This window comes from Amblyraja radiata, chromosome 5 (assembly GCF_010909765.2).
Source record: "Amblyraja radiata isolate CabotCenter1 chromosome 5, sAmbRad1.1.pri, whole genome shotgun sequence".
NCBI classification, from domain to species: domain Eukaryota; kingdom Metazoa; phylum Chordata; class Chondrichthyes; order Rajiformes; family Rajidae; genus Amblyraja; species Amblyraja radiata.
Genome location: NC_045960.1, coordinates 113,756,328 through 113,769,440, shown reverse-complemented (window position 1 = coordinate 113,769,440; position 13,113 = coordinate 113,756,328). Strand labels below are relative to the sequence as shown.

The following is a 13,113-nucleotide window of genomic DNA, read 5'->3' as shown; positions in this document are numbered from 1 at the left end:
CAGCATCTGTGGAGAACATGGATAGGTGACGTTTCACAGAGTGCTGGAGTAACTCAGCGGGTCAGGCAGCATCTGTGGAGAACATGGATAGGTGACGTTTCACAGAGTGCTGGAGTAACTCAGCGGGTCAGGCAGCATCTGTGGAGAACATGGATAGGTGACGTTTCACAGAGTGCTTTTTTGGGTCGGGATCCTTCAGTAGACCGTGGTGTAAACCGGACTCGTTCCCACATCCACGTGTGTTTCTTCAGCACTTGCCTGCACCATCATCTTGTGCCACCTGGTTTCCAGCTACGGTTCCTGACCCAACCAGGAGTTCAGGTCATCGTGGTTTTCCCTCGAGGTCGAGGATGATGGTTTACCTTCTGTTGTTTTTATGGACTCTCAGGTGGCTTATGAGTGCAATCCTGGCTTTGAAAGTTCTCGACATTCAGGACAGGTAATTCCAGACGGCAGATCAGGCTTTGGTTGTTGCTGTCTCTCTTTCCGTTTTCCTCTCTTTTCCTCTAATTCTGCGCATATCTTGGCTTCGAAGGTTGCTGTTCCTTCTTGGATGATGGCTCGCCAGAGTTTCCTGTCCTTGGCATTGGTTTCCCAATTGTCAATGTCGATTGCACATTTCTTCATGCTGGCTTTTAAGGCGTCTTTGGTTCTCTTATTTTGTCTGCCCTTTTTCCGTTTGCCTTCTTTAAGCTGGGAGTAGAAGGTTTGCTTTGGTAGACGCTTGTCTTCCATCTGAACAACATGACCGACCCATCTTAGTTGGTTCTTGATGACGAAGGCTTCGATGTTTTGGCTTCATTCAGCACATTGACGTTGGTTCTTCTGTCTTCCCAACTGATATTGAAGCTGCTTCGAAGACATCTTTGATGGAACTTCTCAAGTGTTTTCAGATGGCGTTGGTATGTTGTCCAGGTTTCTGATGCATACAGGAGCGTTGGAATCACCACTGCCTTATACACTAACATTTTGGTGTCTGTTCGGATGTCACAATTTTGAAAAGACTCTCGTTCGAAGACGTCCAAAAGCTGTTCCAGCACACTTAAGACAATGTTGGATCTCGTCATCAAGGTCGACATTGGAGGAGAGGTGACTTCCAAGGTATGGAAAGTGATCCGCATTTTTCAGGGTTGTTTCACCAAGTTGAATCGACGGTTCCTTCCGATTTGTCTCAGTTGGTGACGATTGGTGGATAACCTGAGTCTTCTTGGAATTGATGGTCAGTCCAAGTTTCGTGTAGGCACTGTTGAAGGCAGTCAGTATCTGTTGCAGATGATTTACTGAGAGAGCTGCAAAACAGGTTCCTATACACCGTCCACCACTTCCTGCAACAGTTCAGTCTGAGGAAGGGTCACGATCTAAAACGTCACCTATCCATGTTCTCCACAGATGCTGCCTGACCCGCTGAGTTATGGTGCAGCAGCATCTGTGGAGCTAAGGAATTAGGCAACGTTTCGGTCCGAAACCCTTCTGGAAATAGGCAACGTTTCGGGCCGAAACCCGGAAGGGTTTCGGCCCGAAACTTTGCCTATTTCCTTAGCTCCATAGATGCTGCTGCACCCGCTGAGTTACTCCAGCACTCTGTGAAACGTCACCTATCCACGTTCTCCACAGATGCTGCCTGACCCGCTGAGTTACTCCAGCACTCTGTGAAACGTCACCTATCCACGTTCTCCACAGATGCTGCCTGACCCGCTGAGTTACTCCAGCACTCTGTGAAACGTCACCTATCCACGTTCTCCACAGATGCTGCCTGACCCGCTGAGTTACTCCAGCACTCTGTGAAACGTCACCTATCCACGTTCTCCACAGATGCTGCCTGACCCGCTGAGTTACTCCAGCACTCTGTGAAACGTCACCTATCCACGTTCTCCACAGATGCTGCCTGACCCGCTGAGTTACTCCAGCACTCTGTGAAACGTCACCTATCCATGTTCTCCACAGATGCTGCCTGACCCGCTGAGTTACTCCAGCACTCTGTGAAACGTCACCTATCCATGTTCTCCACAGATGCTGCCTGACCCGCTGAGTTACTCCAGCACTCTGTGAAACGTCACCTATCCACGTTCTCCACAGATGCTGCCTGACCCGCTGAGTTACTCCAGCACTCTGTGAAACGTCACCTATCCACGTTCTCCACAGATGCTGCCTGACCAGCTGAGTTACTCCAGCACTCTGTGAAACGTCACCTATCCACGTTCTCCACAGATGCTGCCTGACCCGCTGAGTTACTCCAGCACTGTGTGTCTTCCTAGGTTTTAGTTTTAGTGTTTAGAGATACTGCCCTTCGGCCCACCGAGTCCGCACCAACCAGTGATCCCTTGCACACAAGCACTATCCTACACTAGGGACAATTTTACATCCATACAAACCAATTAACCTACAAACCTTGTACGTCTTTGGAGTGTGAGAGGAAACCGAATATCTCGGAGAGAATCCACACGGTCACTGGGAGAACGTACGAACTCCGTACAGACAGCACCCACAGTCGGGATTGATCCCGGGTCTCCGGCACTGTGAGGCAGCAACTCCACCACCATGCCTCCCAAACCTAAGGTTGTGTTGTGCCTTGCTATGTACCGTATCAGTGCAAATGTTGAAATGTTGCTGTTGTACCTGTCTCAACTACGTGTGTTCTCACTGGGACTTTGTTCCCTTCCTCAGGGAAATGAAATCACTCACGTGCAGAATTACGAGCAGCGGAAGCATGCGGAGGAGAGGCGACTGATGGGCATGTCGGAACTGCTTCAAGAACTTGCTCGCAGACTACACAAAGAGCTCCTCAACAAGCAAATTGAAGCAGCAGATAAGTAAGGGAGTGCTGAGCTAACCTGTGTGAGGCTATCTCGCTCAAGATGAATGTTGTGTATTTGGATGCTTGGAACAGATTTAAATAAGGTTGGGACACGGGAGTAAATCTAACAAGCTTCTTTATTCCAGGATGCCATCTTGAGTCTCCCCCGCGCGCATGCGTACTGCACAAGACATCACATATACTAATGATGTATGCTAATTATATCACATACCTAACACTCCTCCCCCTTTAACTTGGAGGCAGGTAACACCATTTCTATTACATACACCGCAATGAAGATAGACACAAAATGCTGGAGTAACTCAGCGGGACAGGCAGCATTTCTGGAGAGAAGGAATGGGTGACGTTTTGGGTCGAGACCCTTCTTCAGACCGACAAGTTTACACTTTTGTGTGAGGGAGATATTTGTGGATGTCATACAGCACGGAAACAGTCCCTTTAGCCCAACTTCCCATGCTGACCAAGATGCCCCATCTACACTGATCCCACTTGCCCGCGTTTGGCCTATAACCCACTAAATGTTTCGTATATCTTTGGTCCTGTGCAATTGCCTTTTAAATGTTTGTTGACAATAGACATTAGGTGCAGGAGTAGGCCATTCGGCCCTTCGAGCCAGCACCGCCATTCAATGTGATCATGGCTGATCATCCACAATCAGTACCCTGTTCCTGCCCTCTCCCCATATCCCCTGACTCCACTATCATTAAGAGCCCTATCTAGCTCTCTCTTGAAAGTATCCAGAGAACCTGCCTCCACCGCCCTCTGAGGCAGAGAATTCCACAGACTCACAACTCCGTGAGAAAAAGTGTTTCCTCGTCTCCGTTCTAAATGGCTTACCCCATTATTCTTAAACTGTGGCCCCTGGTTCTGGACTCCCCCAACATCTGAACTGCTGGTTTACACCGAAAATAAACACAAAATGCAGGAGTAACTCAGTGGGTCAGGCAGCATCTCTGGAGAAAGGGAATAGTTTAGTTTAGTTTATTGTCACTTGGACCGAGGTACAGTGAAAAGGTTTTGTTGCTTGCTAGCCAGTCAGCAGAAAGACAATACATGATTACAATCGAGCCATTTACAGTGTATAGATACATGATAAGGGAAGACGCCAAGAAGCTGGATGCTGCCCTCAACAGCGCCCTGCGGACTGTTTCCGGATGGCTACGAACCACCCCAGTAAACCAACTGGCCGTCCTCGCTGGAATCGCCCCAGCCATCAGACGAGAAGCAGCCACGCTGGCCCTCTCTCGAAAGGCGCAGCCCAGTGAATTCCACCTCCTCCATCAGATCGTCACAGAGACACCACGACGAGTGTGCCTCGAGTCACGGCGCCTCTTTGCCACGCAAGGCCAAGAGCTGCTCTGCACAACACCGGCTGACGCTTCCAAGGCCACCTGGGTCAAGGCGAGATGGAGAGACCAGTGGAAGTCAGCTGAACCATCTAGGCTACACCATTACATTGATGACCCCATGGACGTCCCTGGCCAGGACCTGCCCCAAAAGCAGTGGACAACCCTCACCGCTTGAGGACAGGCGTCAGACGCTATGGAGTAGCGATGAAGAGGTGGGGCCTCGTAGACCAGCGAGCGCCTCCTGCGAGAGTGGGGACCCAACACAGACAGTGGAGCACATCGTCATCAGTTGCCCCAAACACCGGTTGGCCATCGAATGGTGAACGAGGTCTGATTGACCTGGACGATGACACGTTGGCCTGGCTCACCTCAACGGAACTGCAGGTCTAAAAGACATACAACAGAAGAAGAAGGGAATACGTGGTAAAATGCATGATCACAGTGAATGGCGGTACAGGCTCGAAGGGCTGAATGGCCCACTCCTGCACCTATTGTCTATGATAACATTTAGTGCAAAGTAATGCCATCAAAGTCCGATCAAGGATAGTCCAAGAGGTACCCATGAGGTAGATAGTAGGTGACGTTTTGGGTCGAGAGCCTTCTTCAGTGAGAGTCAGGGGAGAGGGAAACTGGAGATATGAAGAGATGCAAAGAACAAATGAATGAAAGGTTTGCAAAAGTACAAATCAAAGCCAGCAATGTGTTTTAGAATGCAGACAAAAATGCTGGAGAAACTCAGCGGGTGAGGCAGCATCTATGGAGCGATGGAAATAGTTTTCCTTCGCTCCATAGATGCTGCCTCACCCGCTGAGTTTCTCCAGCATTTTTGTCTACCTTCGAGTTCCCAGCATCTGCAGTTCCTTCTTGAACAATGTGTTTTAGAATCTGCCTCAACTAACTCCTCTGATACCCATTCTATATACCCACCACCCTCTGTGTGACTATATAGTATCTTACATAGAAACATAGAAAATAGGTGCAGGAGTGGGCCATTCGGCCCTTCGAGCCTGCACCGCCATTCAATATGATCATGGCTGATCATCCAACTCAGTATCCTGTACCTGCCTTCTCTCCATACCCCCTGATCCCTTTAGCCACAAGGGCCACATCTAACTCCCTCTTAAATATAGCCAATGAACTGGCCTCAACTACCTTCTGTGGCAGAGAGTTCCAGAGATTCACCACTCTCTGTGTGAAAAATGTTTTTCTCATCTCGGTCCTAAAGGATTTCCCCTTTATCCTTAAACTGTGACCCCTTGTCCTGGACTTCCCCAACATCGGGAACAATCTTCCTGCATCTAGCCTGTCCAACCCCTTAAGAATTCTGTACGTTTCTATAAGATCCCCCCTCAATCTTCTAAATTCTAGCGAGTACAAGCCGATTGGAAAGGGTGAGATAAATTAAGGGCAGATTTTGTTATCATAAACTGAGGATGTGCTTGGCGTATTGTGTTCAGTTTTGGTCACCCTGCTGTTAGATGTTACTGATCTGGAAAGAGGGCAGAGAAGAATTATGAGGATGTTGCCAGGACTTGAAGGCCTGAGCTACGGGGAGAAGTTGGGCAGGCTAGTACTTTATTCCTTGCAGTGTAGAGGTGATAGGGTGAATGCATAGTTCATTTGCCCAGGGTAGGGGAATCAAGAACCAGAGGACATATGTTTAAGGTAAGAGGAGAAAATTTAATGGGAACCTGAGGGGCAACATTACCACCGCCATTCAATGTGATCATGGCTGATCATCCCCAATCGGTACCCCGTTCCTGCCTTCTCCTCATATCCCCTGACTCCGCTATCTTTAAGGGCCCTATCTCTCTCCCTTGAAAGTATCCAGAGAACCGGCCTCCACCGAGGCAGAGAATTCCACAGACTCACCACTCTCTGTGAGAAAAAGTGTTTCCTCATCTTCGTTCTAAATGGCTTACCTCTTATTCTTAAACTGTGGCCCCTGGTTCTGGACTCCCCCAACATCGGGAACATGTTTCCTGCCTCTAGCGTGTCCAAACGCTTAATAATCTTATATGTTTCAATGAGTTTCCCTCTCATCCTTCTAAACTCCAGAGTGTACAAGCCCAGCCGCTCCATTCTCTCAGCATATGACAGTCCCGCCTTCCCGGGAATTAACCTTGTAAACCTACGCTGCACTCCCTCAATAGCAAGAATGTCCTTCCTCAAATTAGGGGACCAAAACTGCACACAATACTCCAGGTGTAGTCTCACTGGGGCCCTGTACGACTGCAGAAGGACCTCTTTGCTCCTATACTCAACTCCTCTTGTTATGTAGCCAAACATGCCATTCGCTTTCTTCACTGCCTGCTGTACCTGCATGCTTACTTTCATTGACTGATGAACAAGGACCCCCAGATCCCGTTGTACTTCCCCTTATCCCAACTTGACACCATTTAGATAATAATCTGCCTTCCTGTTTTTGCTACCTAGGTGGATAACCTCACATTTATCCACATTAAACTGCGTCTGCCATGCATCTGCCCACTCACCCAACCTGGTGGGTGTATGGACGAGTTGCGAGAGGAGGTAGTTGAGGCCGGTACCATAACAACATTTAAAAGACACTTGGACAGGTGGATGGATGGGAAAGGTTCAGAAGGATGTGGACCAAATATAAGCAGGTTGGATGAACTTAGATGGACAATGTGGGTGGCAGGGGTGAGTTAGGATAAAGGGCCTGTTTCCATGCTGTATGACTCTGAGTCCATGATCTGCAGCTTCGAGCCTGTGGAAATAAGCTGACTCATTTACTTTTGACAGGAACATAAAGAGCAAGGCCGCCGCCGCCGCTGGGAAACAGAGGAAAAAAAGCGATGAAGACGATGAAGATGCAGACGAAGAAGAGGAGGAAGGAAGTGATGAAGATGAAGAATCTGATGGAGAACTCTTTATTACAATAAGCGATTTTCGAGCTCAGGAAAAACATGATCTGAGTGTTAAGGTAAAGTTTCATGTATTACGATACGATAGAACTTTATTTATCCCAGGAGGGAAATTGATCTGCCAACAGTAATAAAACAAAAATATAGGAAAAGGCATTCGACTGTTGGCTGGCTGGGACCGGAATTACGTCAAAGGTCGTATGTGATGCGAGCAGAATTGGGTCATTCGGGCCATCAATTCTACTCCGCCATTCAATCATGGCTGATCCATCTCTCCCTCCTAACTCCATTCTCCTGCCTTCTCCCCTTGACACCCGTACTAATCAAGAACCTATCTATCTCTGCCTTTAAAATATTAATTGACGGCCTCCACAGCCTTCTGCAGCAAAGAATTCCACAGATTCACTGCCCTCTGACTCAAGAAATTCCTCATCATCTCCTTCCTAAAGGAACGTCCTTTATTTTGAGGCTATGACCTCTAGTCCTAGACTCTCCCACTAGTGGAAACATCCTCTCCACATCCACTCTATCTAAACCTTTCACTATTCGGTAAGCTTCAATGAGGTACCCCTTCATCCTTCTAAATTCCCTTGAGTATAGGCCCAATGCCGTCAAACGCTCATCATATGTTATCCTACTTATTACCATTTTTTAGCTTTGAAAAACGCCTCTGTTGCTTTAGCAGTATGTTTGAGATCGTTGTCTTGTTGTCGAATGAACAGCCGGCCAATGAGTTTTGAGGCATTTCTTTGAACTTGAGCAGATAGGATGTGTCTTTACACTTCAGAATTCATTATGCTACTACCATCAGCAGTTGTATCATGAATGAAGATAAGTGTAATTCTTCAGTCTGAAGAAGGGTCTCGACCCAAAGTGTCGCCCATTCGTTTTCTCCAGACATGCTGCCTCACCTGCTGAGTTACTCCAGCATTTTGTGTCTACCTTTGATTTAAACCAGCATCTGCAATTCTTTCTTACACATGTAACCTGGCCATCCTATTTTTGCGGCTAACCAGTGGTTTGCATCTTGCAGTGTAGCCTCTGTATTTCTGTTCATGAAGTCTTCTGCGGACAGTGATCATTGACAAATCCACACCCGATTCCTGAATAGTGTTTCTGTCGGACAAGTGTTTGGGGATTTTTCTTTATTATAGAGAGTATTCGTCTGTCATCAGCTGTGGAGGTCATCCTTGGCCTGCCAGTCCCTTTGCGATTAGTAAGCTCACCAGTGCTCTCTTTCTTCTTAATGATGTTCCAAACAGTTGATTTTTGTAAGCTTATCGTTTGGCTGATGTCTCTAACAGTTTTATTCTTCTTTCTCAGTCTCATAATGGCTTCTTTGACTTTCATTGGCACAACTTTGGTCCTCATGTTGATCTTCTTTTTTTGTGTCCATCATCTATGTTTCAAATGTTCGGCCAGGCTCTTGCACAGTGGACAGCCTTCTCGTTTGTCACTGCTAGATCTTCCAGGCAGCATTGTTCACCAAGAAGTGGGCATCTTAGTAGGTGTGCTTGATCCGATGACTCCAACCCTGCGCGGCTCGTAATAACGCCGGACAAATGCCCCTTCTGGCCAGAGCTCCGGATTGTACATTTCGCCAACCTCATTGCATTCCGCAGATACTTTAAATGAAATGTATCTACTGTGTACAGTGTCAATCTTTTGACAGGTAACCTCACGGCCAAGTTTTTCATTAAGATAGACAGATAAAGTTCTGACGTCTAGATCCGTTGAAAACTTGGAGACAAAAACACTTTTATTGTTGATAAACAGCAATAAAAGTTTCCAAAAGTGATGGAAAGACTGGAAGAAAGACCAGGTGCTGAGAGCTCTCTTATACCTGCATTAAGGAGGCATTTAAACACACCTGAGCAATTACAAACGCCTGTGAAACCATGTGTCCCAAACATTATGGTGCCCTGAAATGGGGGGGACTATGTATAAACACAGCTGTAATTTCTACATGGTGAAACCAAAATGTATAAAGATGGCCTTTATTAAAATCTGACAATGTGCACTTAACCACATGTATCTCCCCTATTATCTGAAAAATAGAAATGCATTTCCCATTTAATATTTGCTATTGAATATAGATAATAGACAATAGACTATAGGTGCAGGAGTAGGACATTCGGCCCTTTCGAGCCAGCACCGCCATTCAACGTGTTCATGGCTGATCATCCCCAATCAGTACCCCGTTCCTGCCTTCTCCCCATATTCACTGACTCCGCTATCTTTAAGAGCCCTGTGAGTGAGAAGTTCATTGTTCGGGTGCCAGTTATATGACAATTAAAACACTCTTGACTCCTCAGTATAGAATGTTAAAGGGAGATTTGAGAATGATGAAAACCTTGAAGTATTTTGATCAATAAAGCAAAGCTTGATCAAAGATTGTTAAGGGTTTGGACACGCTAGAGGCAGGAAACATGTTCCCGATGTTGGGGGAGTCCAGAACCAGGGGCCACAGTTTAAGAATAAGGAGTAAGCCATTTAGAACGGAGACGAGGAAACACTTTTTCTCACAGCGAGTTGTGAGTCTGTGGAATTCTCTGCCTCAGAGGGCGGTGGAGGCAGATTCTCTGGATGCTTTCAAGAGAGAGCTAGATAGGGCTCTTAAAGATAACGGAGTCAGAGGATATGGGGAGAAGGCAGGAACGGGGTATAGATTGGGGATGATCAGCCATGATCACATTGAATGGCGGTGCTGGCTGGAAGGGCCGAATGGCCTACTCCTGCACCTATTGTCTGTTGTCTAAATGGGCTCCGTACTGGTGATGGGGAGTCACTGGGTCGTTTCCTCCTCCAGCACTTCATTTCCACGCCAGAGCTTAATGGAGTTCCCTCTGTCCCAGAGGAGACGTCATTTGCAGATCCCTGAAGGAAGTTTAATGGAACGAAAATAATGCCTCCGCTGTTTAAAATAATTGCTTGTCACACAGCTTAATTACAATATTGATTTGTTCTGATGTTGCAGAAAGGTGAAGTTATTACAATTGTTAATCAAAATCCTGATGGATGGTGGCTTGCCAAAAATGCTGAAGGAAAGGAAGGTCTTGTCCCAAAGACTTATTTACAGGTCAGATTTTTATAGTTTATTTTGTATAGTGTTATCGTCACTGTTGCCATCTCAGTCCCCTAATTCTTGATTCTATTTCCAATGTCCTGGATCTCAGTTCAGTTTAGTTTATTGTCACGTGTACCGAGGTACAGTGAAAAGCTTTTGTTGCGTGCTAACCAGACAGCAGAAAGACAATACATGATTACAATCGATCTGTTCACAGTGTATAAATGTTGCTGTCTTGTCAGCCTCCCTTCGGTCGTGGCTGACCAAAGAAACATAGAAACATAGATAATAGGTGCAGGAGTAGGCCATTCGGCCCTTCGAGCCAGCACTGCCATTCAATATGATCATGGCTGATCATCCAACTCGGAATCCTGCACTTGCCTTCTCTCCACACCCCCTGATCCCTTTAGCCACAAGGGCCACATCTAACTCCCTCTTAAATATAACCATGGGTGTCTCCAGGTTGCTATTCCCTATATGGAGGACGCCTGTACGTGACTTTGTTTAACGTGGGGAGACTGGTGCACAGACAGCCACCCCACGGTCCTTGACAGATCTGGGTCAGGATCCAGTGGCATGGAGTCCAAGACGACCGGAGACCCTTTTCTGCTGCAGCCTTCATCCGCCTTCCCAGCCGTTGTGACGCTCCACTAAGGTCAGCCATCGTCCTCCGCCTGTTCCACCGTTGAGGTCTTGGTTGGATTGCTCTTTGTCAGAGACCTCCCCCTCGACCTTACCGCCATGGGTGGCCCTACCAGGAGCATAGCTCCAGACGGCATCGCTCTCAGGATCTCAGGTCCACACAAGCTTCTCCACCACGACAAGGTGACGATCCACGGAGAAGCCTACTCCGCCATTCAATCATGGCTGGTCTATCTCTCCCTCCTAACCCCATTCTCCTGTCTTCTCCCCATAACCCCTAAATCCCGTACTAATCAATGGGACAGTTTGTTCCCAGCTGTTATCAGGCAACTGAACAGTCCTTTCACCAACTAGAGTGTGGTCCTGATCTCCACATTCGGAGACCTTTAAACTATCTTTTATGCAAATGTTATCAGACTTTATCTTGCTCCAAATGTTTAAGAAATAACTGCAGATGTTGGAAAAATCGAAGGTGGACAGAAATGTTGGAGAAACTCAGCGGGTGAGGCAGCATCTATGGAGCGAAGGAATAGGTGACGTTTGGGGTCGAGACCCTTGTTCAGACTGATGTGGGGGTGGGGCGGGATTGTCACGTGTACCGAGGTACAGTGAAAAGCATTTGTTGTGCTTTTACTGAACCTGTGTACATGTGACAATAATAAACTGACACACTACTAGCTATCGGGAGAGGATGCACAGACTTGTGTTGTTCTCTCTGGAATGTCGGAGGTTGTGGGGGGGGGGCTGATAGAAGTATATAAAATTATGAGAGGTATAGATAGACAGTCAGAACCTTGTTCATACGAAGGAAAAAAATCAATTTTGAACAGAGACGAGGAAACACTTTTCACACAGAGAGTTGTGAGTCTGTGGAATTCTCTGCCTCAGAGGGCGGTGGAGGCCGATTCTCTGGATACTTTCAAGAGAGAGCTAGATAGGGCTCTTAAATATAGCGGTGTCAGGGGATATGGGGAGAAGGGGGTACTGATTGTGGATGGTCAGCCATGATCACATTGAATGGCGGTGCTGGCTCGAAGGGCTGAATGGCCTCCTCCTGCACCTATTGTCTGTTGTCTATTGTCTCTCATAATTTTACATTCTACTATGCACAATGCACAAACATGAATCATTTTAAAATGATATATAAAAAAATAATTCTCAAGGGGTACAGGGATGGAGGGGATGGTTGACAAGTGGGGGTTAGTGTTTATCTATTGCTTTACTATTGTTTACTTATGTTTGGGTACTTCAGTTATGAAGTTTGTATGTACATAATAGTTGTATGTATATATATGTCTGTAGGTATTATGGGAAATTGCCTAGGGTAGTATTATTATTAGTAATGAATTGATTTTTAAATATGGTAGAAGTGTTGGGGAAAAGGGGTGAGATTTAATAAGTTATTCTTCTTCTCACTCCTTTTCGAGCTTGTACAGACACAGAGTTGGACATTGGAACTTTGATTTTGTTCTTCTCATTGCTTTGTAAATATTGATTGTAATGTCCAATTGTTTGATAATCTCGATTTTGTTAATATTAATGTCGTTAATGTCTTTACTTGTTCGGAATAAATAAATAAATAAATAAATAGATAAATAAATAAATAAATAAATAAATAGATAGATAAATAGATAAATAAATAAATAGATAAATAAATAAATAAGGTTAGCAGACAAGCTTCTAGCACCTTGCCTATTAATTTTGCTTGATGCATTTGTGTTCTGTTAATAAAACTTTTTAAATATGATTCCATTGCTAATAGTTGACTACATTCTAAATTAAGTTGTACTGGCCCAAATGTAAATTTAACACATGCGAACATAAACTGCATTCCTGCTCTCTCAACTACAGGTGTACAGTCAGCAGATTCCAGAGGCATCAAATATTAATAAAGATGAGGAGGAGGAGGAGGAGGAGGATGCTGATGAAAGCGAGGAGGAAGATGAGGAGGAGGAGGAGGAGGATGACGAGGAAGATGAGGATGACGAGGAACCAAAAACAAAATCGAATAAGCTAAAAGTACCAGAGATGCAGAGGTATTCCATTCCCTGGCTTGATAGTTCATTTCCTTGGTTTAAACAGCTGCCACTGGCGAAACGTAGGACACAAAATGCTGGACTAACTCACCAGACCAGCAACGTCCTTCCTTCCCTCCCTCCCTCCCTCCAACAGGGCATTCGGAACTGACCTCCATCAGTCAGGGTATCGAGTATAGAATGTGTAGGCAGATGCTGGCTAAATAGTAAATAGACAAAAAATGCTGGAGTAACTCAGCGGGTCAGGCAGCATCTGTGGAGAACATGGATAGGTGACGTTTCACAGAGTGCTGGAGCAACTCAGCGGGTCAGGCAG

The 13,113-nt window shown here is 46.1% G+C and overlaps 1 protein-coding gene across 2 annotated transcripts in view; it reads left to right on the top strand.

Moving 5' to 3' along the window:
• nphp1 (nephrocystin 1) overlaps positions 1-13,113 on the top strand; it is a 105,015-nt gene that overhangs the window by 12,628 nt on the left and 79,274 nt on the right. For both annotated transcript variants that reach the window (XM_033022019.1, XM_033022020.1), the window contains 4 exons: positions 2,665-2,810; positions 6,931-7,111; positions 10,030-10,131; positions 12,613-12,797. In XM_033022019.1, coding sequence (XP_032877910.1) covers positions 2,665-2,810; positions 6,931-7,111; positions 10,030-10,131; positions 12,613-12,797 — 614 coding nt within the window. The remainder of the gene's footprint in view (positions 1-2,664; positions 2,811-6,930; positions 7,112-10,029; positions 10,132-12,612; positions 12,798-13,113) is intronic.